This window comes from Colletotrichum lupini, chromosome 3, assembly GCF_023278565.1.
Source record: "Colletotrichum lupini chromosome 3, complete sequence".
Taxonomy (NCBI): Eukaryota; Fungi; Ascomycota; class Sordariomycetes; order Glomerellales; family Glomerellaceae; genus Colletotrichum; species Colletotrichum lupini.
Genome location: NC_064676.1, coordinates 989,281 through 1,014,254, shown reverse-complemented (window position 1 = coordinate 1,014,254; position 24,974 = coordinate 989,281). Strand labels below are relative to the sequence as shown.

The window sequence follows — 24,974 nt, the reverse complement described above, 5'->3', positions numbered from 1 at the left end:
GAACTCCTTTTCTTTTACTCATATGGGCGCCAAAGAATCGCACCACTTTCTCGTCCGGTCAGCCAATCCTAAACCAAAAAGCCGCACCCAAGAGTGAGAGAGGGGAGAGAAAAACAATGGAGAATCTCCTCGGCCCAGACCTGGCCTCCAAAATCGGTCCCTGGATCCTCCCTAAGCCGCTCGAGGCACCGCCGTCGCCCGAGTCCGTCTGCAACAGCGACCGGGCCTCCCCGACGGAGGAGACCAAACGGCGCAGGGCGGGTGGACCGAAGGCGCGTACCGGCTGTGCCACCTGCAAGACTCGCCATGTAAAATGCGACGAGCGCAAGCCCACATGTTTCCGTTGTGAGAAGGTCGGAGTAGTCTGCGAAGGCTACGTGGACCGCATCGACCGCCGGAGGAAACGGACAAACCAGAATGTGGTCCGCCGGAATACGCCGCAGCTCATCGCCCCTCGGTCCGCTTCAGCCGAGGCCGCCGACGTTTGCAGCGGCAACAGCAGCAGCAAATCCGAGATGATCTTGTCGCCTCAGATTCCTAGATCGCTCTCGAGCCTACCCAAGATCTATCACAAGGACGGCGTTTACTACGATTACTTTCGACATCAGGTTTCCACCAACCTGGCAGGTTACTACACTAGTCCCAACTGGTCATATCTAGTCGTCGGTGAAGGTCTGCAAGATGACTGTATTCACCACTCGATCCTAGCTGTCGGTGCGCTTATTCGCTCCACCCCTCAGGATGCGAGACCAAGCACGCCTAGAAGAAAAGCGTTACCACCTACCTCGGATGGCTACGCTGTAACCGAACATCGTGAGGTCGCGTTGCGACATCATCTCAAGGCAGTCAAGTCTCTAAGAGAACGAATGGAGTTAATAACGGCATCATCACCGACCACAGTAGTTGTCACGACTCTACTACTGGTCGTGTACGAGCTGCTCCAGGGTGAACCAAGGACGGCCGAAATGCTCCTCAACTCATGCCTAGGGGCACTGAGGGACTCGATCACAATGTTTGAAAGCGATCCCGATAGTGAGGAGAAGTATCGTGACTCCGAATTCAACGACATGGAGCATGTGCTCCCGTGCATAGCGGCCATGAGCCAGCTCTCACAATCGCTTCAGCCTCGCCGCCATCACGCGCACCCTTTCAAGATTGATCCCGGATCTGACGTCCATAATCCTCAGCATGAACCAATCTCGAAATTCTTCATTTCGTGGGGCAGGTTCTTCACTTTCGCCGTCAGCTTCATCAGCAACTCTACCGATGTCACTGCTGAGGGCATTTCCATGGACATGCTCCGTCACCTCACCATCCACCAGCAAAACTTCCTTTCACAACTACAACAATGGAGATCCGTCATCCAATACTATGCCGAGAGTCCGACAGTAGATATCGCGACCAAGAAGGGCCTGAGAATCGCTCAAATTCACTGGCTCCTTCTCCACATCACACTCACTTGCTGCTTAGACCCAACCGAAGTGGCCTACGATGCATTCGAAAACGAATTCAGAGATCTGACGATGCTTTGCGTTGAATTATATCGTGACTGCGTGTCACAGCCCCGCCCGACGTCTGTGTTGCTGGGGCAGGGCCTCATTTTACCACTGTGCACTGTTGTGCGCGCCTGCAGAAATCACGACATCCGCATGACGGCATTGCAGGCACTGCATGAGATACCCCCGTCGATGGTCGCTTGGGATGTGGTGTCAAACATGGACGGGATCCTGGGAGCCTTGCTGCTTGAGGAGACTGGCCGTGACGCGAAAGGATTCGTTCCCCCGGAATCGAGATGGTTTTGGTTAAAGGATGTGACTGTGCCAGAAACGCAGAGGATCCATAAGGTCTACCAGAGGCTAGCACCGGGGCAAGATGGCAAGCCTGTTCTGACGAAGTTGCGACCGACATCTAATGTACGATCAAAGATCTGTAAGGCGAGCGGATGTGAGAAATACCACTTGCTGGGACCGGTAGTCGTAGAAGACTCGTGAAATAGGACAGCGTCCTGGTTTTCATGATCACCTTACGAGAAAAAAAAAAAGACGTGTCCAACAGTCAACCATAAATCTCATGCTGAACAAAAGAAAAGTGGTATTCGTGACAATAGCACCTCGGCCCGTATAAGTAGAAAGTATTTGAGAATCGTAAATACCAGCCAGTCACAACCAATAGGCTCGGTTCCTCCTGAGTTGAAGTCGGACGCTCTTATTTGATAGGCTAGCCTCGTATATATTAGCCAATCGGGCGAGACCCAGGAAGGTTGACAAGCCAAATGTGGCAAGTGGTTCTACAGATGTCCCAGCACCTCCACTCCACTTAGTCTGGTCCAACCCTCTGAGATTCGTAAGAATCACCCAATGAGACGATGAAGACCTTAGATACACCATAAAGGTTGTTCCAACTTATTCTATTGTGTTACACAATAATAGGGGTCAGAAAGCCATACATTTAAGACAGGATACAGTCCGCGGAGGCACCCTTCGGCAGCCTCGCCCTTCTCCATCCCTCCTAGATTCATCGGCTGCAAAATATTGCCATCTTTGATCATTTTTCGCAATCCCATAACTTTTGTCATGAGTGCCCCAGTAATCGCTCAGCCAGTTGTGGTATCGCTGGCTGACTTGCAAAATGGTATTTCAAAATGCCTCTCCTTTTAGTCCGTTCTTCACGGCTGACATTAGCTACAGGAAACGTGCCTTTTGAGAAACTTGTCGAGGCTTTCGGACCGGATTCTCTAGGGATTCTGGTTGTCAAGAATGTTCCACCAGAGTTTCCCGAGCTGAGACGTCAAGCACTTTCATATGCCTCGTATCTTGGAAACTTGCCGAAAGCCGAGCTTGGTGATTAGTTAACCCTTCCGTTGAGTTGAAACGTACGGTAATTAACAATGGCATGCAGACAAGGTCGAGAACCCCGCTGCCAAGTATCTGACAGGCTGGTCGCTGGGAAAGGAACAACTCAAAGACGGACAAGTAGACACTTTCAAAGGCTCTTTTTACGCCAACTGCGCCTTCTACACGGATCCAACATTAGATGCCGCGAGGCCAACACCTGACTTCTCGGCCGAGAATTTCCCGGAATATCTGTCACCAAACATATGGCCCGAAGAACAGGTTCTCCCAGGATTCAAACGCAGCTTAGAGGACCTGTGCAGGCTATTGATTGACACAGCTGTTCTTGTTGCACGTGCGTGCGATCAATATGCTGAGCGGGAAATCGAGGGGTACACGAAGGGCTACGTCGAGCACGTTGTCAGCACGAGCAACACCACTAAGGCCAGATTGCTGCACTATTACCCTCAATCTCAGGAGGGCTCGAGTGATAATGAGGACGACTGGTGCGGCGTGCACCTCGATCACTCGGTTCTGACAGCCTTGACATCCGCAATGTTCGTCGATGAGCACAAGACGCCGTCGGATTCAGTTTCACACGCGAAAGACACCGCAGGACTATCTGCGCTCGAGGAAATGGCAGGAAGCCCTGATCCTCTGGCTGGACTTTACATCAAGTCTAGGACAGGGGACACTGTGCAGGTGAAGATTCCTAGAGATTGCATTGCTTTCCAGACTGGCGAGGCACTCGAACGGATCACAAAGGGCAAGTTCAAGGCAGTGCCGCACTTTGTGAGAGGCGTGAGACCTTCTATGAGTAATGGACGGGTTGCGAGGAACACTCTGGCGGTGTTTACTCAGCCGAATCTCGGCGAGGAGGTTGATTCAGAGCAGCATATCACATTCGGAGAATTTGCCAGGGGCGTTGTGAGCAAGAATACTGTTGAGGCTTGAAGTTGGAAGAAGTTCCGATAAAGAGTATACTTTGAGAGTAATAAATTGTAATGTGATACCTCGGCTACCTAATGTTGGCACCTCTTGGCTCGATACTCGCGGTTCATGCAATGATATCTGTGCCATGTCAAGACGTCACAACTCATAATGCGCATAATATTGGGGGCCAGTACATCTCCTCAGTGTAAAGTCGGTTTAACATCGGAAACTTGGTTATCCAACTTAGCAGAGTCAAGCTTCGTAGGCCCTTCTGACCCCAGACTTTGCTCTTCCACAACAGCCTCGATGACTTGAAGCTCCGTCTTGGCTCGCCGCTTTTCGACTAGAATAAGAACGGTGACCCAAATCGCCATGGTCGTTCCTACAGCAATCATGACAATCATTCCTTTCTATCGTACTGTCAGCATGATCCTGAGGGTCAAGTCTCCGGTCTCGACGAAGGACAGCTCTTTCTACACACCTTGAACTCTGGAGCGTCATCGGCTCTGTAGAAAATTAGTGGCCACCAAGCTTGGAAGCAGTTGCCAGCCGCGTTCATGCATGCAATAACGCACGATCGTAGTCTCGGTGATTCATTTCGCATCGAGTCATTGGCCCACGCAAAGAAAGTGGCTTGGATGCAATAGATCGAGCCAGCCCAGTAGTAGGCCCCAAATTTGGCTGCCGTCGAAGTTGGCGCGAGAATGATTGCGGCATTAGCAATAGCCGTGAAGGAGACGTAGTATCCCGACAGCCACCGCCTACCCCAAATATCTGTTTATGTGGCCCACAACAGCGTGCTCGTCACGCCCATGGCCTGTACACCGGTGGGGTAGTTGTTGCGATGGTAGAGATTGTACTTCTCTGTTGGATGAGCCTGCATATAGAGGTTGAGAAGCGACTGATTGGACTGCGATTCGGAGCAATTGCCTAAAATCCACAGGAAACAAAAGGCATAGAAGTACCAGGAGTGTACTACTCTAGATAGAAAAGACTTGGAGAGAATACTCTCCGTCTTGTCAACCTCGTGAATCGGCACCCGCTCTCTTGCAAGAGCGATTTCTTCTTGGCTTAGGTAGAATGCCGTGGTCGTATGAGGTGTATCGGGGAAGAAGAAGTATCCGTACACAGCGACGGGCAGCGTGATGATGCCAGAAATCTGGGCGCAGTCAGCAAGAAATCTCGATAGACAGACATAGGCATTAGTCCTGAACTCACAATGAACAGCCATTTCCAACCTGGCAGACCATGGAGGCCATTCATAGACGAATGGATGCCACTTTGGAGCAGCGCACATACCCATTCAAATCAATCAAACAAATAAGTCAAACAAACAGTCAAATATAGGAATTTCAGCAAGTTAAATAATCAAATATTCCAGCCCGTATATTTGGTATATTTGATCAAATCTAGAATCTAAGGGTGGGCCCGAATATACTAATAATATACTGAGAAAATACGGTAAAAAAGGGGCCGCCCGGACCCGGATTCGAACACCGGACCTCCGGAATTAAAGTGGACCCACCCTAAAAAATTCCGCGCCTCCGGCGCAGAATCTGCTGCACTATTTCCTCCTCTAAATGGGCTATAGAAAATTCAATCAAATTAATCAAATATTGGTTAAATAAGTCAAACAATCGAATATGGCGCGAGAAATCAGCCAAACAATCAAATATGAACCTCATATTTGATTTGTTTGTATGGGTATAAGCGCTGCTTTGGAGGAAGCCACCAAACATACCACCAGCTAGACCACTGGCGGTGAAGAATCCTGTGCGCTGGCCAAGCTCCTTCTTAGTATACCATGATCCCAGAATGTACTGGGTTCCGGCGAAGATGCATGATTCAAAGTACCCTTGGAAGATTCGGATAGCCATGAGGTGCTGCGGAGTCTTCGCCACCGCGTTTAGCATAGTAATTCCTGCCCAGGTTGTGATCATAAAGGGGAAGAAGTTTCGAGGCTTAAAATAAGTCAAGAGCAAATTGTTGGGGACAATGCCTCTATGGAGTGGCAATGAGAGGTCAGTAATTCGGTCCCCAATATCTGGTGCGTCTTGCAGGGCTCCGAGAACTCACATGAGATACGCTGTCGCATAAAGAGTCGTTACGACAGTCAGTTGAGCACCTTTGAAGCCCAAGTCCTCTCGCATTCCAGAAACATATGCTTGGGTTATGCTGGCTCTGTCGAGATAATTCCTGATCCGAGTCGCATTCGTCAGCACCTCTGTTATTAACATTGAATGTTGTTGAGCCATTGACTCACATGAAATATGCTGTTCAACGTTAGAAACGGCAATCACACCATAGAGGTTGACGGGCATGAACATACCTAAACAGCAGAAAGTAAGAATGAAGAAGTCCAACTTGAGAACAAGTTTCCTCTCCAATGGAGTTGAAGCACCCTTGAAGTGCTTTCTCAATGATGAGAAGAACCCCATTGTAGCTATCGAAGTATCTTGCTTCCGCTGGTAATGCGAGAAGTGAAACAAAGAACTAATAGGTGCTGGGCAAGGGCTGGGATTCATGCGCACTCGACAGCTGATGGGCGCTTATGAAGGAAAGGTTGGAGAGCTCTTCTTATGTCCAACTGCCTTTGGTGCACTGTCATCTAGATGAAGTCGCCGTTATTGGCTTATCTGCTACTCCAAGACGCCTCGTCCCTGAATATGGGAAAGCATGCTTGGCTAAGGGATAAGAGGATGGTGCCCCGCCCCCTTAAGAAACTTCCGTTATCAGGGCTCAGCAAAACTTGGGGGTCTTGAGAGATACTACTTGCCAAATACCAATTACCCAGAGTGAGTAAGGCAAAAAAGCTTGGAAGTCTTGAAGTATCTCGTCCATAAGGTAAGGTAGATAGAGAACTAGGCCGCCACACTTTCATTTCGAACATGCGCTAATGCCAAGCTGTCCGACTGTTGTTGCTGACTCTACGATAAGCGGGCTATTTCAACCCCCCCAGTGCCATCGTTACGTGCATGTGCGAGGCTGGAAGCCAAGACCGTGTGTTGAGATGGGTGAGTGGATCACCCTCTTGGAGGAGCTCCTCCCGTCGATCTCGACACAATATTGACGCAAGGTGATATCAACATATCTTACACCGCGCTGTGTGTTCCAGGTAGGTAGCCCAAAACCACTCAGGGTTATCATTAACTCGGTTATCAGGCTGACAATGAATGAGAGTGTGGTCGATTCCAGTTGAACGCGCCTAATCATCCTTGGTTTCTTTTCTGCCAGTGATTTATGCTTGCATTCCCCCATGAATGATCTGGAACAGACCAGGAATGAAAAAAGGCTAGAGATGGATGTATTGACGCCATAGGATGTATGAGACTTTCATAGCATTTTGTCTCGAGTCTAATAGCATGGTGAGGGTACTACGTAACTCGGTTTCTTTAGGAATTTAGGAAGCGTTACCTGCGTGTGAACTAGGGTACAATGGCATAAACCCAACCGAGGGACCTTGTGGTCAACGCTACGCAATCAGTCGTTTTCTGCTGATTCGGCATGATAAATTCATCATTTCCAGCTGTTGTCTGAAATGTCCTGGTTCTAGAGCCTAGCTAGCCTTCAAAGAGGGTACATAAACCTCCCGAGGAACGTTGTCGAATTTGCCCAGACTCTGATGGCCTTCGGGATCAGGATATTCGCCAGCGAAGAAGTCGGCGTGTTTTTGAGTGTCTCGCGGACGATCAAGATCATACTCATAACGCTTGAACCCATGTTTCCGAGCGTCCAGGAAATCCGCCATACAGAATACCTGCTCATCAATAGGCTTATCACGACCAAGTCGCTGAAGGAGAGGGGAGCCTTCGATAGGCACGAGTTCTCGCTCGTCAGCCGGACGTGAAAAGTAGATGACTCCAATGCGACGAAGATGGCGTTGATCCTCGGGAGGCTCTGCACATAAAGAGTTAGTAATTGCTCGGGTGACTCATCGATCTCTGCAGCAAGCCATCACGTACGGACAACTCTATGGATAGTGGCCTTAAACAGGCCTCCCGTCAGTCGAGCGAGGGCATCGCCGAAGTTAACGACCAGACCATGAGGCTGGTGCTCGACCCAGCGATACTTCCCATCATTGTGGTCGAGAACTTGAAGTGCCGCTATGGGTTGCGAAAATAGAAAAGTCCATGTCCCCAGATCAGTGTGCCCCGAGAGGAAGATATCGCGGTACTTCTCGCTTTCTTCCTTCGATCGCGGCTCGCACATCATGTATCTGATGTACTCGGTCTTGGAACCCCCGGGTGCATGCGTTGACTGCATTACCTCTTCAGGGACCTCCAAGATGATAGCAACCTGGGTGCCATAATGATTAGTCTGAGCCATATCCGGGAGCTAAGGGGCGAGCTTACCAAATTCAGCAGTTTTCTGAGGATGTTGGTTCGAATGAATTGCATCACTTCCTGTGTCTCCTGCAAATACGGTCGCATAACCTCAGGATGGGGACGGTCTAGCGGGTCGTGAACCAGAATGTTGTAATGATCCAGCTGTTTAGGAAAGCCTCCCTTACGCCCCAGGGGACCAGCAGGTTTGTACCCAACATATAGTCCCCGTGCATCTTCCTCGGGAGTTACTATCGCGCAGTGTCAATGCTTACATTCTTGTATCTTAGACCGATAAAGTAGCTGTAAATACCTTCATAAGGCGCCTTCTCTTCCGCCGAGAGGGTCATCATGGCGTTTGCTATCTGCATTTGGTGAGCGTAAACTTCATCGGAAATGCCATGATTGCTCAAAGTGAGAAAGCCGTAACCAGTCGCAGCTTCATAGAGATCCTTTGCAAGTTCCTGTCGGCCGATTTGTGTGTCAAATTTGGACAGGTCGAGGTTCACGAGTTTGACATAGTCCACTTTGCATGTTATAGTCAGCTAATTAAGGTTGATGCATTGATCCGACCTTGGAAGGTAAGACCTACACTTCTCCTCGGTGGGTGGAGCGGGTGTAAATGGAGGAAGGGACATAGTCTCTACACTGGTTGAAACGGATAGCCTCTGATGATAGGGTTTGATACAGCTGAAGGTGTAAAAGAGGACTTTTTCCGTATGTGGCTTTTTGGAAAGTTGATGGCCTTTAATTACTTGAGCAATCGGACTGGATCTTCACTGCCTGTTATTATATTGTGAGTCGCATTTCTGTGAAAGGAGTTACCACATAAGCGCACTCTTACTGCATGACCTATCAGAGCGACTCTTACCCCCGTCAATGTCCTAAATGCCAGCGCCGAACCGTAGATCGTTAATCTACACGCGTGGCAACAGGTGCTCCTTGAGCGTGTTCCTCCTCCGAGTCCTCTCAACATGTCTTCTAGCGAGCCCAATCGCCTCAACCTCTCAATCGTCCTCCAATCAGTCCTCTCAACTCATTCTAGAGGAGCGCACAGCCCGGGTTTGTCATGATTCCCGAGGTTGCATCGTATCTTCGTGGGGTAAAGGAGATGGTGGTGGGTGAGAGGAGCTCCTCCCAAGTGGGGCACCTCTTCCCCAGACATTCGAGTCCGGCATTGACGCTTATCAGGCCGTCACCTGCGACCTTGGTCGGGGCTCCTCCTCGGTGAGCTCCAGCCAGCTCCTTTCTTCTTATCTCATCTGCCTTGAGCAAATCTGAAGCCTTTCAGACTTCGTCATGCTGTATAGAATCTTTCAAAACGAGGGATCGGCATTGAGATGGTTACCATGGTAGATCTTTTAAGTTCAAGACTTGGGACATTTTGTCCGATGCGGCCGCACTGGGCAATGAACAAGCATGCAACTGGGAACGATAAGAATAGTAAACCCACAATTTGCGGAGAAGACGATTGTCCTATCACGTTGACTCTATTATCATGGGATGCCCATCGATCTTCAGTGCTTGCACGACTGCTGTGAGACATCGTCGACAGTGAATATTGAAGCCTCGTGGAATACATCTTTACTTGGCAATCAAGAGTGAATCCAGAAACATATTTACAGTGCCAACCTTGAAACATTATTATCGTCATGACGCCTAGTGTGAAAATGTCTCCCAGATCAACCGACAAGCCATTCCAATGTCCTGCGTGCTCAAGTCGATTCACCCGACAGGTGATTCTCCCGTTGAGCGATAGCCCCCAACACAAAAGATTGACAGTCAGCAGGAGAACTTGAATCGTCATACGGCATCAGGTACTGATTAAATAAAAAACTCTTGATGTCTAGAGACGAGCCAGGCTGACGGACTCAGTACATCAGCGTTCAAATCTGAGGCCATTCCCATGTCCACAGTGTGAAGTCAGCTTCTCCAGAAGGTAGGCACTATTTCTAGAACATCAAACTACATCAAAATTTTGATAGAGTCTGAGTTGACTTGTGTTAGTGATTTGAGAAAACGCCACGTGAGAAGATACCACGCAAACCCCGATCGCAATGACGAGACAATCCATGTCGCCAGTCATGCTGCGCCAGCCGACGAACCAACAAAAGAAACAAACAGACCAGCGGATGCGAACTGCTTAACTGATCGTTCAAACGGCGAAGGTGTAGGTGCTCCGTTCATCAAACCCGACAGATTTTCAATCTAAATTTTGTCAATGGCTCAGTCAATATCGATTTCACAAATTTCCGCATCACGAGGCATTTCATGGTTGTTCAAACTTCCTCAATTTGTATCAGCTTACTTCGATCGTTTTCAGCCCACGTTCCCGCTTCTACACAAGCCAACATTCGACCTTGATACGGCTCAGGAGCCGTTGATACAAGCGATTGTTTGCCTTGGGGCTATTTATCAAGCTCAAGGTTCAGACCAGGAGATAAGCGCTACATTGTTCTCTTCGGGCCTGAAGTCTCTGGACCTATACGTAAGTGAGCATACAAGAATGACTTCGTACAAATGTTGAGCGGTAGAATGATTTATAGGTTCTCGAGAGCCGGCGGGTAAGATTCAGAGAGTTGTGGGTCATGCAAGCCTACCTGCTCTTCGAATACTATGCATTCTACAGCTGCGACGATGGCCGGTTCTCAACGGCTCTCAAGATCCACAGGAAGCTTATTGATGCTGTCCGACAGTACCAGATGCTTCAAGACAAAATAGCTCTGGGCGTAGACGAAATCTCCAGCCCGAACGAACCTTCGGTAGCTTCTTCAATGACCGTGACCGAGCACGCCTGGCGAGTTGCCATGTACAACGAGTCAAGAAAGCGGTATGGCCACCTACCAGCGCGGTACCAGCGCGAAAACCTGGCATCAACTGAAGTAAAACGTTGACATTTGAGGTCTCAGGGTAGTTTACTGTCTATACTACCTTGATGCTCAACTCTCAGTCTGTTGTAACATACGTCCGCTGCTCGCAGCTCTCGAATTGAAATACGAACTTCCGTGTCAAGACGACACATGGCAAGCTGCCACAGCCGAAACCTGGCAAGCCCTCATAGTCTCTCAAGAAGGGTCATTCAACGAAGAAGACGACTATGAAGCCAATGGCGACCCACGCCCGGCGCACGGCGATCTGTATGCAAGTCTCATGTACTTGATGAATCCCAACCCGCAAGACCGGCCTCTGCGATTACTCTGGCACTCATCTTTCGCATGTCTCATGCTCATAACGCAAATTTTGATGATGATTCGTGACCTTACCTTGGTAAGCTCGTTTTTATACAACAATGTGCGGTGTGGTGAGTCCAAGAACAACTTGTCAATCATCTCAGAAGCTAGTCGGACCTCGATCATGCAAGCTCTGAACGCCTTGTCGGATATCATGCGCAAGCCATCATTTCCTAGAACATGCCCCCTCAGCAGCTTTTTGGATGATTCCGAGTCTGTGGAGTCTAGCCTATGGAGCAATGTCTGGATCGTGTGGCATTATGCTGCAATGAATCTAACCCACCAAGAGGCACTACTCACGAGCGGCATCGTTGAGTATAGTCTTCCATCTGCTGTTTCAACTTGCTGGGAACTTGGTAAACCTCGAGTGAAACAGCATCGAGATGTGTACGAAGATAGAGATGGTATGTATATGAGTCCTTCTTCATATTGTCACTCATGCGAAGACTTCACATGAGACAAGACACCAGCTCACACTGTCTCAGTCATCCGTGTTGCTAGTAGCCTGGAGAGCATTCTTGTGCTTCTTTCTCGCGACACTAGACCCATCGATATCAACTTTCAGTTACAACCTGAATTCACCCCCAAAATAATCGAAGATCCCTTCATCACAATGATCGGATACAAGGCCTGTCTGCTGGGCTGGCGCATATTACGTCTAATGGCTGTTAGCCTACAGACCAGCACGGCCTCGTCCAACATCCAAACACAAAGCATCTACTCCATGTCTGCTCGAGTTGTTCTTACTGGCATACTAGCTGCCATAAGCCCAGAGTCTGCAAATCAGAGAGGCCAGTGGAACCCAACAGCGGCGGTAGATGATGCCGAGTCTAGATACTTAGCATGGATGGAGGCAACCTTTTTGGCAAGGGATGTGTGGCCACCAAGCAAATGGATCGTCGCTGTATTTAATGAAAGCAGACATGAGCCTGAGTAAGAGTGCGCAGTGTGTAGTCTATCTCAAAGTATACAGACTCCTTTGAATCTTGCAGAATTTCTCCGAATCTCCTCTCAAGTTCCGATAATGCTATGATCTCTGGAGGTAATAAGCTTTCCCAGGCTCAAAGGCCATCATAGTCAGGATAAGTACCACCAGGCTCGTCACGAATGATGTTAGATCCGAGTATGCTATCGAATATTCCATCTTTGTCGTTACGGACGTGCATATAATACTCGTGTACCACAGGATGCTTTTCCGCCCAGCTTTTGGTAAAGACCTTAGAGACAGTCAGTAACTTTTCGGATACTGTATTTAGGGAACTTGGGTTTCTTGTTAGACAGGTCCTCACATATTGGTAGCCTCTTGCGAGACCAGAAACGACGAAGAGGTCGGCAAGCGTCAACGTATCTCCAACGAGATAATTCTTCCCTGTGATCTCCTTCTCGATGGCACGAATGGTCACCTCACAGGCCTCCTCACAAGTCTTGAGAATCTCAGGACTGCTAGGTGCCCGTCCGATGATGGGTCCTATCCATGCCATAATGGGTGGCAGGAGCTCATAGTTCGTGAATGATGCCCACCGAAGGACAGTTGTCTCCTCCTTCAATCCAGATCCACACAGCTTTGTGTTTGGATCCTGCTTTGCCACTGTTGTACTGTGAGTTTTACCGAGCCTATCGTTTCAAATAAGCTTGGCACTTACGGAACTATGCAACTGCGTTGCTTTCGTAGACAGTAAAGCCATCGGCGGTCTCCAGCGCGGGGACTTTTCCAGTGTGGAACTTGGAGAGATATTCTTCACCGACGCCGCCCTTTTCCGGGTATACTTTGATCGGGAATGCGTTGCAAATTTCGACGTCGAGTTTATTATACTTGGCAACGAAGAGCACCATCGTAGATCGAGGCGCTTTGGGATACGTGTAGAGCTTGCCGAAAGACATCTTGCTGCTTGTGGTAGCTTGTCTGAATGGAGAATAAACAAACGTAGGGAGGAATTTTGCTGCTCGAATCTGGACTGAACTTATAGCTGTACTTTACCGGGCAGGAGGTCCTGTCCCCTACATAATGCATCCTGCATATTGTCGCTGATGATTATCGTCATAGGGAGGAGCTCCACCACAAAGGTGGAGGTCCCTCCCGCAACAAATGCTCCTCCTACATTCAAAGATTACCTTGACAACTCATTGTTCGAGACGTCAGCTGGATCTACGCAAATCTCTGCTTGCGCTGGTTCTGTCTCTGAAATTGCACAGTTCAGTCACACAGCGAGTATCCCATCGACTGTTAGAAGCACAGATGCAGCACACCCGCCTCCAGTCTTTCTCTAACTTCTTAGGTATTTAATCTCAACCTATTCATAGCGAACAAAAGGAAAACAAAGTCGGAAAAATATGTCATTCATTACCATTACTTGTAAAAGTGTATAGTGTTGTATTGTCGATATCTGGCAGCGGATAAGAGAAAACCTAGATGATGAGAAATGCAATGCCAACCCTACAAAAAAAGAAAAAGGAAAAAAGTACAGTGCTCACTCGAATAATGCCAGAGTAGTCTACAGTCGGGATTCGAAATGAAGGGGCTGGAACAAAATGTCTTTGAAATTCGCGGCTTCTTCATTCATCCAAACTTCGTCAAATGGCTAAATAAGTCCACCAAAAGCATCAATCAAACAGGTTACACGAACGTCGAAATTCGTTAGTCTCCCGAGCACGCAAAACGTTCCCGAGATGCGGGAAAGACTTCCATGTCATGATGTGACCGCTGATAGGCGCGGATGCGGCAGTCATCCGTGGGACCACTACTGTAGCATCAGTTGTCGCTGCAAAATGAATGCTGCCGGTTCGGAGCTGAAAATACAACCTTGGCTTGCGAACCGAGAGGTAATGGTTGGAGCGTGTCTGCCATCCGACCGGCCGAGTCTGTGGGGTTTAGCTAGCCATGCAGTTGGCCGAATGCAAGATGAAAATCTGGGGTCATCGGCTGAACTGATGCCACCCTTTCGCATCATCCGCAGTCATGCAACTGCCGGAAGAAAAATAATGAAGCACCGTAGCTGGAGCGCAATCTCCTTGGGCTGTATATCGACAGTCAAGATCTTACGGCCCAATGAGGTACTTGAAACTGGATTTCATGATGTCCTCGTACCGAGTGAAAGAGATCCGAGATGGCCGAGAACCCATTTTGCGTTTGTGATGAAAATGATAAAACCGAACTGGCATCCCTCAACTAATCGTTCATTTCAGTAGTCAAGGACACCCCAGCCTACAAAATCACACATTGAGCCTATCAAGACGTCCACGCGATGAGATCCTGGCTGCGCTCACTTGTCACGATAGCTGCTTTGGCAGCCCCTATCGTGGCAGAGACCTTCACCAACCCGGTCATATGGGAAGACCTCGCCGACAATGAGGTTCACCGTGTCGGCGACACCTACTACTTGACCGCATCCACCATGCACTACTCCCCCGGTGCGCCCATTCTACGCTCTAAAGACTTGGTCAACTGGGAGTACGTCAGCCACTCGGTTCCGATCCTCGACTGGAACTCGCAATACGACTTGGCGGATGGCAAGAATGCCTATGTCAAGGGTATCTGGGCATCTTCTCTTCGACACCGGGCAAGCAACGGTCTCTGGTACTTTGTAGCCTGCGTAGAGTTCTCAAAGACCTACGTCTACACATCACCTGACCCTGCTGGGCCCTGGACCAAAGCCGGCACCATTGACACGTGCTACTACGATGTTGGCTTGTTGTTTGACGATGACGATACTCCGTACGTGGCCTATGGAAACACCGCGATTTCTGTTGCGCAACTCTCTGCCGACGGACTTTCGGAGACTCGACGAGAGACGGCATTCCAGACGCCCAGCGATATTGGTGCTCTGGAGGGTGCGCGGATGTACAAGCGAGACGGAAACTACTACATCTTCCTGACGAGACCGCCTGACGGACAATTCGTGCTCAAGTCATCCAGCCCGTGGGGTCCATACGAAGTCAAGGTTCTCGCGGACAGAATCGCACTTAGTTCGGTTCCGAATGCCGGGTCGCCGCACCAGGGCAGTCTCGTGGACACCCAGAACGGAGATTGGTACTACATGGGCTTCACGGACATCTATCCCGGCGGCCGCTCTCCCGTGCTGGCTCCCATCACTTGGGGAGATGATGGTTTCCCGTCGCTCGTGACCGTCAACGGTGCTTGGGGAGACTACGAGTACCCGCTTCCCCGGGCGGATGTGCCGAGCGCTCTACGCACCGATGAGTTTGCCGGCACATCCCTCCGCCCCGAGTGGGAATGGAATCACAATCCCGATGTCAGTGGCATCGAGGTCAACAACGGAATCACACTCCGCACCGTCACTGTGACATCGGACCTGTACTCGGCTCGCAACACCCTGACCCACAGAATTCGAGGACCGATTGGAACCGGCACCGTCCACCTTAACGTTGCGCACATGGCCGACGGGGACCGCGTTGGACTCGCAGCGTTGCGCGATAAGTCCTCTTGGATCGGCATCGAACGTGAAGGGGATGTGTATTCCATCGTCACCGTTGGAGGTCTGACCATGAACACCGACTGGACCACGAACTCGACAGGGGCAGTTGTTGAGCGCAGGCCATTGGGAGACGCGAGAGACGTCTACCTCAGAATGGTGGCTGACATTCGTCCTGGCGGGCCTGGCAACACTGTCTTCAGCTACAGCGTCGACGGCCAGACTTTCGAGACTGTGGGCGCGTCATTCACGCTGTACAACGATTGGGAGTTCTTCATGGGCTATCGATATGGCATCTTCAACTACGCGACAAAAGCATTGGGTGGCTTTGTGACAGTTTCATCGTTTACCAATGCTTAGTTGGTGTTTAAGTCTCGAGCCTCTTGTTTAAAGTGCGCCGAAACAGGAAGATGTATTGAAGTTTCTGAAACTGTAAATAGCCAAAGTCAGGGGATGGGAATAGGTAATGTGGGAGAAAGGAAAGAAACATTCAACGTTGTATTTACTCTTATGCTTCCGATATGAATAATATCAATAATCCGCAGCAGCTGACGCCCCTCGGTTCGTCCGCAATTTAAAGTCGCAATGCAAAGAATCGGAGAGAGCCAACAAACCGGGCAAAGCGCATCTCTTCCCCGCACTCAAAAGTCCGCAGGCTCCAACCTCCAACCCCGAGTTGGTGAGCCCCCAACCTCGCCGGGTAACCCGGACCTAAGCGGACCCAATAATGGAGCTTGATACGCGCCAAAGGGGACCAGAGACCCGGAGGGAGACCTGGGGTATTTGAACGCGATGCTTGATTTGGATCCAATGCCGAGGTTTGTTGGATCTTCATGAGGAACCCCTCATTGAATATGTGTCTAGCTCGCCTACCCAGATGTGCCATTTACGGTCACCTTCTCGCGCAGCAGGCTACATCCTGTCAATCCTAACCCCGCGCGGCAGCTCTTCGAAGCCAGTGTCCTGGTCTACACGTGTACTATCTCACTACGGGCCGAACATGTGTGAAGTAGAGAGGGCTATCGATGGCTGTCTGTTGGCCATGGCACTCAGGTGATTCGTCATCGGAGAGCGGTCTGGGATGACCCCTGACGATCCGAACACCTCGATATGCATTAGGTAGTTTTCTGGAGGCTAGCTTTCCCCCCAGCCCACTGATGAGTCTCCGAGCCTGTTGCGACTAAGAAAGCACGGCAATGGGGAACTGTTTTGGCCAAGTGGGTTTCCCATCGACAGCTTTCCGCAGCTGCGGGAGCAGGTCTCAGTGCGGATATCATTCTAGTTTGCTTGGCCGAAGGGGTCTCGGTGAGTATGCGACGTCATGCAAGTCTTGATAAATACCTCTCCGTTTCCCCCGAGCTTTCCTTGGGCGCTGACGTTGGACAACGAACCTTTGTTCTCCCCGGTCGTTCCGCATCCGCCTCTTGCTCTGCCCTTTTAAGCCTCTTCTTCGAGTCTTTCATCCCCGAATATCTCTCTTGATCCTTCCAGTACGATAGATCCGAGAGTTGACGCCACCCAAAATGAGAGTTAAGACTAGCACCGCCCTCACCGGCATTCTCGCCGCCACCGCCGCCACGGCGCAAAACGCAACGAGCACCTGCGCGACCGGCGTGTACATCATCGTGGCCCGCGGCAGCAACGAAGCTCCCGGATCCGGCAGAATCGGCAGCGTCGCCAATGGCACTTTCGCAGCCATTCCCGGGTCCCAGATCGCGCCGCTCGACTACCCGGCGACGTTTGACAACTACTCGACCTCCGTCGCAGCCGGCGCCGTGGCTTTGAACGCCGCGTTGACCTCGTACAACGCACGGTGCCCGAACTCCAAGGTTGCGCTGTTGGGATACTCTCAGGTAAGCTCACGCCGTACTGAAGATTTCGATATCGCGCAGCCATCTGCATCAACGCCAGCCCACTTCCATGGGACGACGTGATCTCCCATTTTACCAGAGCGCCGGAAAGGAGGGTGGCAATTGGGCGAGAAAATCGGACGGCTGCTGGAAAATTTACTTTTGTTTTCTCCCGCTGACTTGCATGAAACTTTAGGGTGCGCAAGTGACAGGTGATACTCTGTGCGGCAGCGTCGACGAGGACGAGGGCGAGGCTCTCAACATTGAGTTCAATCAGACGGCGCCCGTTCCCGCATCCGTCGTCGACCAAAGTGGTTAGTAGCTGCCCACCCAGTCACTTTCCGTTGACACGATCGCGAAGCTTACACATCTTCAGTCATCGCCGTGATTCTCTTCGGAGACCCAACCCACAACGTCAGCGCAAGCTGGAACAAGGGCACGAGCAAGCGCAATGGAGTAAGTTCCACCTTGGCGAAACGTGGTGGCGGAATCAAGCCCCTACGTCTCATAGTGCAACATTGGAGTTGCTGACTCGTTCGTCTCTAGCTCTTCCCCCGTGAGAATGTGACCAAGTGCGAGGCATACGCGTCCAAGATCGAGTCGTACTGCGACACGGGAGATATCTACTGCGATCTCGGTAACAACACCGCCGTTCACGGTTCATACTTTGCCAACTACACCGACGATGCAGTTGAGTTCATCTGGGCACAGTACAACGCGTCCAAGTCATCCAACGGTTCATCGCCGACTGCCACCCCCACCACGGTTCCGGGATCCGGAGCTGCCGACTCCGCTCCGGGCCTGCTGATGTCCCTGGCTGGTTTATCTATGCTGGCGGCTTTCATCTTGTAAGAGAAGAAGCTTGCATGTTTGGAAAAGCATGCTGGATGTAATTTCATTGGCTATGGTGGCGATTCACCGGCTTTGTAATTATTCAATAATGACTGCTATGATTTGAACATCCCTTCTTGGGCTCCCTAAGACTTTCATCCCACCGGTATCTACATCATCACAAAACTCCACACCCGAGGATGAACTCCATTATTCACTCGGTCCGTTGGCGTCGGACCGACGGCACTGTAGGGTCCAGACTTTAGTAGTCCTCGTAACCTTTTACAACAGCCTCATCATGGGCTCGACACCAATAGCTTAATCTCTCCTAAGCTAGTATCGCTCCAAGTAACTTGATATGTTCCACCCTCACGCACGTGACATGGCCATCTCGAAGCGACACAATACGTAGAAAATCGAGCTAGAGCATTCCAAGTCGCTCCCGTCGTCTCTGCAAGCCGTTCACTTTACTTTGAAATCTAGGTTTGACTTTGACGACAATGCATGGACCACACAATACTTAATGAGGAACGTCTTGCAAGATGCTCTCGGCTTTCGCCGTGAAGTCAAATCAGGACCATTCTCACCATGTCGAGTGCTCAAAGAATTGACTTCACCCAAAAGTTACGCTATCGTTGGTCGATGATCCCAGGCCACGCAAGATTGGGGCGCCTTAGAACGGTTCAACAGTAATCATTGGCTCTGTTCCCTCTCAACCAGATTCAGCGGGATACCTAAGTAGTGGACTTTCGACTTGGTTGTCACATTCAAATTCTCGGACAACTTCTCGAGTCACAAATGCGCAGAGATCGCTTGGTTATTCTCTCTCTAGCCAGGCTACAGGTAGGTAAGTAACACAGAATGTTGGCATCTGGCTACAATTATAAATTTCTCATGGACAGTTTAGTCGAGCTACTGCCGAGGAAGGATACTGTAAGTTGTGAACGGTGACAGACAGCCACATCACAAATCGGGCCGCCATTCAGTACTCTGTGGCTTCAGAAGCCATGCATGCAACCGTCTCGCAGACGCTGATTCTGTGTTAAGCATAGTCCGCTGCCGAGCACTAGTCCGACAATCCCGTTTGCAGCGAGCTATTAAAAGTTCGAATACCCTCCACGTGCGGCTGAGAATAGTCTCTCAACTTAGCTACAAGCAAGATCAATGTTCTTGGGACCGCAGCTCGTGTCAAGTCCAATCAGACTCGGTAACAACTCGCAGCAATCCGCTCACCTCGCCTTTGCTGTGGATCACATCTCTTGACATTCCATGGTGGCCAGCCCTCCATTCCAAAGCTGGGTCTCTAAGACGGGCCGGAAGCCGACTACCGGGCCTTCCCGTCCGGCTGTCTTAAACCCCTCGTGGGCTGGACCTTTGAGGGGAGAGTCAGGATAAACGAGGATCTCCAATTCTTAGGGAGTGTGTTCTAGGGTAAAGTAGGTAAGTATTCACGTGTACTATTTTGCACTACATGCATCCACGTCTCCAGCTGTGTCTGTTGGCCATCGTGCAAAACTCGAACCTGATCTCGATTCGCTAAAAACGAACATCAGGCGTCGCGTGATGTCTCGCTTGTCATGCAAGAGCTGAAATATGAGTAAATCGAAACTCTCTAGGGCTGATCACTTAAGTGCACTTATTCCTATGGTCTCGGCCCATCCATCAAACGGCAAGTGTCTAGCAGTCAGCTCATGGAGCTCAGCTTCTCCGGATGCGGCATCAGTGAGTGTGGCATGTAATTTCAGCTCCGACTGAATCAGTCCCATTCAGTGCCATCGACTGTTCCAAAGGCTGCAGATCATATATCACCGAGAGAGTGATCAGTGGACATTAGAAAGATAAATACCGCTGTCGCCAATCTTCAAGCTGCCTACTCTATCACAAGGGTCTCAATCCAAGCCAACACCAACATCACAGCCTCTACTGAAGATCTTCCTAATTCTGTTTTATCCCACCATGTCTACGCTAAATCTTTTCCAGCAGATCCATCTGCAATCTTTGACTGCCAACCTAGCAGGCTCCATCGTGGGCCCCGAATCTGTTCTCCAGGAGGCTATGAACATCGCAGCCAAGCGCATGGTCAAGAAGCACCTGAGCCAGTACGGGTGGGATATCACCTGGGGTCCCCGAGTATGGAAGTCGGAGACCTCGAAATGGTATGAAGGCTTGAATAACTGCTGGATGGTGATGAAGGCGCCCAACGTCGAGTATCCTGACGGAACCAGGTTCGACACATACGTCGTGGCGATTGCTGGTACCACTGTATTTTCGACTGAAGATTGGGAATTCGAGGATTTTGGAGTCGATAAGGTGGTAGACTTCAACGCCTATACCAAAAACTTTACAACCGGCTCCGCAGATAAGCCTGTCGGGGTCCAGAATCCTCCTTTCCGCGACATTCCCTACGGTGCCTGGGGAACGACCTTCGGTGCTTGGGCAGTCGCAACACATGCGTCGCCGAGCGAGAACCCGGGAGCTGGCACAAATCTCTTGAATTATCTCACCAATCTCAAGAAGAGCCCGTGAGAGTTCCGCGTCATCTTCACCGGCCACAGCCTCGGGGGAGCCCTTTCGCCCTACCTGTCCCTGGCAACCAAGGCAAACAATCTGGTCCCGGGCGTGGCTGATATTGCGGGTGACATCCTCGCTCTTCCTTCCGCGGGAGCCACACCAGGCGAACAGCTTTTTAGCGATGCCTACTCCAAGCTATCGAAAGTGAGCGGCCCAGGCGGGTAATTATCAATTGTGGAACGCGGACTTTTACAATACCCTTGACATCGTTCCGAACGCTTGGTCAACGGACGACACCCAGGATCGCAATATTGACAAGATTGTGTCAATATACGGTCCTCTACAGGGAAAGTTTCTTACAAAAATTCAAGGCCTCGTACAGAAGTCAAAAGATCGCGCCAAGTCGTCCGGCTTCACATACATCCCGATCGAAGGCAGCCCTTTCAACGGTACCCCTCCAGCCGAGACCCCCACAAATTTCCTCTCCTTCATGTCCGAGGCCGTCTTGCAGCATACCAAGGCTTACCATAATGCGGTCAACGTCAGTGACGAGTTAGTTGATCTTTATAAGGCCATCATCAGCGCGCCTGGGGTGAAGAAGAAGTCTGCCAGAATCTTGGCTAAGGAGATGCCGGTGCTCTGTAATGTTGATGATAGCGAATGGGATGATAACAGCGATGATAAATATCCATTTGATTGCATTCTCACTGGAGAACGGGTTCCGAGATAGTCAAAAGTTGTGGAGGAGCAGCCTCTCGATCAATAAGACTCGAATTTGGATATCAACACAAAATTGAACCAATTAATTAGCAAAATTTATCGCTTTGCAACCAAATTTTCCGCCCTCTCGACTTTATCTATGAGGAACCTAGTAAGTAGTTTCACTCAACGCTACTCAATTTTTCAAAACTTTCGATTCCAATCTTAGCCCTGAGGTCGCTGTTGTTACCGCTGGGCCGACTAAACACCTCTTTGCTGCGCGATATCCACACTCGATGTCAACGGGCAAGACTTCCGGCATGTTTAGTGTCCGGCTGTCGCTCCTTACGCAGAACGATGGCTTTTGGATATGTCTCTCGCTACGATAGATCCCCCTTTCCAGGCCTACTGCCGCAGGCGCGAATGCGAGCCGTCACCCACCCCCGGCTACCTCCCTCGGCCCTTGCCTGGGTCCGCGCAGGGAATTGCTGGGGCCTTGGGCTAGCAAGCCTCTCAAAAAATCAAGCGTCGATGGTTTAGTGGTAAAATTCTCCGTTGCCATCCAGCAGCGTCGGGGAGCCGGGGGTTCGATTCCCCCTCGACGCATCCACTTTTGCTCGTGCCAGTTATATTACAGGTTTTGTCTCGAGGGTGTGTCATTTGCATTTTCCTGCTTTCAATCATCTTTATTGCCGATGGGCGGGGCCTGGCGTTGACCTATTGCCATCCATGAATCATGCTGCGTAAAGAACCTTGAAAACCCAGCCGAACTGTTCGGCCTCAATAAGAGCCTCTTCCACCTTGATCTTTAACTCGGTGCTCACTCCTGACCCGCTAATCTCCCACTCGAGGTCCTCAGCACCTTCGACGCTGAGAAGACTAATCGAATCTCCTTCAACGACGGGAATTGGTGCCTCGATAGAAACCCAGCCGTCAACCACGGTCGGCTCTTCCAAGAAGACTGTGTAGAAAGCCTCATCCGTCTGGGTGAACCTCACATCCGGACCACCAACAATCTCACTCTGCACAAACCAGTACGTGGTGTTGAAGATGGCCTCCTCATGGGCCTTGATCCACTTGCCCGCCTCACGCAGGTTATCCATCTCAGCCTGAACGATAGTACCATCTGCCTTGGGACCAATGTCTAACAAGAAGTTGCCGTTCTTGGATACCATGTCAACGAGAGAGTACACGATCGTAGTGGCATTCATGTACTCCTCGGGCTTCGTCGCGCGGTTGTATCCGTAGCTGTAGGGGTCCATGCCGCGGTTGCTCTCCCACTTGCGTCGTTGCGCGGACGCAAAGGTCTGGTACTCGGGGGTGTCAAAGTCAGCCGCCTCTGGAATGCCGCAGCGGGAGTTGATGGCGACCTGACGGCCCTCGGCGCGGGCCTTATTCCACCACGTCGCCGCGAAGTCTTGCGTGCCGTTGGCGGCGCCGCAGTCGCACCACATGATGTCCGTGCCGTAGTCGTAGGCAAGGGTCTCCATTTGAGGCACCATAAGGTCGGTGATGAAGTCGTTGACGGGAACGCGGCCGGTGTAGGGCTCAAGCTCCCCAGTGTATGGGTTGGAGGCTAGCACACCGGGCCAGGAGACAGCTGATGGCGTGGGGAACTGGACGAAGCCATAGGGGCCAAAGTCTGGGTTGAACCACTCGGGGAGCGAGAAGTAGGTACCCCGCTTCAATTCGGGCTGGTAGGTCTTCGCAGCGTCGAAGAGCTCCTTCAGCAGATCACGTTTGGGACCGTAGTGGATTGATGAGCGGTTGGAAGTCGCTCCGGCATCGAAGAGGGCGAAGCCGTCGTGGTGCTTTGTCGTGAGGACAAAGTACTTGGCGCCGGCGTCGGCGAAGAGGTCAACCCATTCCTTAGCATCGAACTTGGACGCGTTGAACTCTGGGAAGGTATCATCGTAAGCCCAATCGGGGCCGTAGGTGTCAAGGCGGTATTGGTAGAAGTTGGAACGATCGCCTTCGGGGTGGTGGGTAGAGTACCACCAGAACCACTCGGCGTAGCTCTCGTACGGTGTCGAATTGCCCCAACCTGTGACGGAATACGGGCCCCAGTGGATGAAGATGCCATACTTAGCATCATCGAACCATTCTGGGCTTTCATGCTTGGACAGACTCTCGCCGTCGGCAGTCCATTCGGTCAAGCCAATCTCAACGTCGGCAAAAGGGGTCTGCTTTCGGACACTGCCGTCGTCCACGTGGACAGCAATGTTCACAGGACCGGCCGATGCGCCATTGGTTCCGACGACAACAACTTTTTGGTCTCCCGGGCACAATCGCTTCAAGTGCCCAGGGCTCGTAGTGATGAACCCATCTCCAGTAAGCGTAATCTTGAGGCCGTCGCCAGAGACGCACTTTGACCCGGCATTGTTGACAGTGACTTCCACAACCTGCGTTCCGTTACCGATCCACTTCTGCGTCGGTCTCACCGACTGAACCGCCACATCCGGGGTTTGCTGCCACAGGGTAATAGCGAAGACGTGGAGGCGACCTTCGGTCGCGTTATTCTTGTCCGGCAGAATGATTGAGGTAAGCTTCTTTCCAGGCGGCAGCGCAGTGGTCCGTTCAAAGATGTGCGAGGTGTTGAAATCGGAACCGTTGGCCGTGTACCGACTAGGGAAGATGATCTCTCCGCGGTTGATGGTCAGGAAGCTGAACCAGTTGAGCGTGCGAAGCTCGTACTCAGATGTGGTATTATCGGCGTAGTTGAAAGACACGTTCCCGCTGACTGTGGCGCCTTCAACGTCTCCCGCGACGAGGAATGAGGCGGAGAAGTAGGAGCCGTTCTGCGGGACCGAGATCTTTTGACCGGTGCAGATGAGGTTGTCGGGGTCCGTGGGGCCGGTATAGCCCGGGAAGCTGTACTGGATGCCCGTGTCGGTTGAGACAAAGTCCGGGCCCACGGTCGGCTCGGGAAAGGATTGGTTGAGGGCATCGAATGAGGCCTCTCCAGGTTGAGTACCGAATGCTTTGTTGTTGAAGAGGGGGGTCAGGTCGAGAGCGACGGAGTTCTGCGAAAGATTTCAGCGATCGCGCTCAATTGCGCAGCCACGTCAAGCTACCGAGCTATCCAGAGCTACTTACACCAGAGGAAGTCGAATTGGTCACCGCTCCGAGCGCAAGACTGCTGAAATACAGCGCCGAGAGAGCATTAAAGCTGCTGAATCCCTTCATCTTGACAAGCGCAACTTTGTGAAGCTCAATTGCTCTGCCTAGACTGGATCGCGACAACACATCTCAACCAGCAGCCGAGGAAGCTCACCCATTCTTAACGGCTGCCATCAGCTCGGTAGCGGGGGACTCTGGCGATCCATCCCCTAGTGGG

At 51.0% G+C, this 24,974-nt stretch overlaps 9 protein-coding genes and 1 non-coding gene across 10 annotated transcripts; 6 read left to right on the top strand and 4 right to left on the bottom strand.

Moving 5' to 3' along the window:
• Positions 1-116: 116 nt before the first annotated feature.
• CLUP02_05028 (uncharacterized protein) lies at positions 117-3,785 on the top strand (the record flags this gene model as incomplete). Its single annotated transcript, XM_049284037.1, has 3 exons — positions 117-1,962; positions 2,688-2,840; positions 2,899-3,785. 3 exons carry the CDS (start codon positions 117-119, stop codon positions 3,783-3,785), a joined length of 2,886 nt encoding a protein of 961 aa, XP_049141180.1.
• A 179-nt stretch (positions 3,786-3,964) lies between these two features.
• On the bottom strand, positions 3,965-6,202 carry CLUP02_05027 (MFS pantothenate transporter; the record flags this gene model as incomplete). The annotated part of the gene is made up of 7 exons (XM_049284036.1): positions 3,965-4,174; positions 4,246-4,270; positions 4,340-4,538; positions 5,506-5,765; positions 5,841-5,960; positions 6,028-6,037; positions 6,094-6,202. The coding sequence occupies 7 exons, from the start codon at positions 6,200-6,202 to the stop codon at positions 3,965-3,967; spliced, it is 933 nt and encodes a 310-aa protein (XP_049141179.1).
• Positions 6,203-7,320: 1,118 nt separating this feature from the next.
• On the bottom strand, positions 7,321-8,724 carry CLUP02_05026 (uncharacterized protein; the record flags this gene model as incomplete). Its single annotated transcript, XM_049284035.1, has 4 exons — positions 7,321-7,661; positions 7,727-8,060; positions 8,362-8,612; positions 8,679-8,724. 4 exons carry the CDS (start codon positions 8,722-8,724, stop codon positions 7,321-7,323), a joined length of 972 nt encoding a protein of 323 aa, XP_049141178.1.
• Positions 8,725-9,738: 1,014 nt separating this feature from the next.
• On the top strand, positions 9,739-12,253 carry CLUP02_05025 (uncharacterized protein; the record flags this gene model as incomplete). The annotated part of the gene is made up of 9 exons (XM_049284034.1): positions 9,739-9,797; positions 9,869-9,903; positions 9,970-10,003; positions 10,094-10,256; positions 10,317-10,574; positions 10,633-10,975; positions 11,037-11,353; positions 11,393-11,720; positions 11,787-12,253. 9 exons carry the CDS (start codon positions 9,739-9,741, stop codon positions 12,251-12,253), a joined length of 2,004 nt encoding a protein of 667 aa, XP_049141177.1.
• Positions 12,254-12,377: 124 nt separating this feature from the next.
• CLUP02_05024 (elongation factor 1-gamma) lies at positions 12,378-13,197 on the bottom strand (the record flags this gene model as incomplete). Its single annotated transcript, XM_049284033.1, has 3 exons — positions 12,378-12,533; positions 12,606-12,893; positions 12,991-13,197. The coding sequence occupies 3 exons, from the start codon at positions 13,195-13,197 to the stop codon at positions 12,378-12,380; spliced, it is 651 nt and encodes a 216-aa protein (XP_049141176.1).
• A 1,361-nt stretch (positions 13,198-14,558) lies between these two features.
• CLUP02_05023 (uncharacterized protein) lies at positions 14,559-16,106 on the top strand (the record flags this gene model as incomplete). The annotated part of the gene is made up of 1 exon (XM_049284032.1): positions 14,559-16,106. The coding sequence occupies one exon, from the start codon at positions 14,559-14,561 to the stop codon at positions 16,104-16,106; it is 1,548 nt and encodes a 515-aa protein (XP_049141175.1).
• Positions 16,107-17,269: 1,163 nt separating this feature from the next.
• On the top strand, positions 17,270-18,448 carry CLUP02_05022 (cutinase; the record flags this gene model as incomplete). Its single annotated transcript, XM_049284031.1, has 3 exons — positions 17,270-17,612; positions 17,973-18,052; positions 18,143-18,448. 3 exons carry the CDS (start codon positions 17,270-17,272, stop codon positions 18,446-18,448), a joined length of 729 nt encoding a protein of 242 aa, XP_049141174.1.
• A 1,623-nt stretch (positions 18,449-20,071) lies between these two features.
• On the top strand, positions 20,072-21,668 carry CLUP02_05021 (uncharacterized protein; the record flags this gene model as incomplete). Its single annotated transcript, XM_049284030.1, has 4 exons — positions 20,072-20,149; positions 20,345-20,855; positions 20,955-21,142; positions 21,285-21,668. The coding sequence occupies 4 exons, from the start codon at positions 20,072-20,074 to the stop codon at positions 21,666-21,668; spliced, it is 1,161 nt and encodes a 386-aa protein (XP_049141173.1).
• Positions 21,669-22,162: 494 nt separating this feature from the next.
• CLUP02_tRNA104 lies at positions 22,163-22,243 on the top strand. The gene has a single exon. It is a non-coding gene; the product is annotated as a tRNA-Gly (tRNA).
• A 128-nt stretch (positions 22,244-22,371) lies between these two features.
• Positions 22,372-24,931, bottom strand: CLUP02_05020 (alpha-L-fucosidase; the record flags this gene model as incomplete). Its single annotated transcript, XM_049284029.1, has 3 exons — positions 22,372-24,660; positions 24,734-24,866; positions 24,912-24,931. The coding sequence occupies 3 exons, from the start codon at positions 24,929-24,931 to the stop codon at positions 22,372-22,374; spliced, it is 2,442 nt and encodes an 813-aa protein (XP_049141172.1).
• Positions 24,932-24,974: the final 43 nt, after the last annotated feature.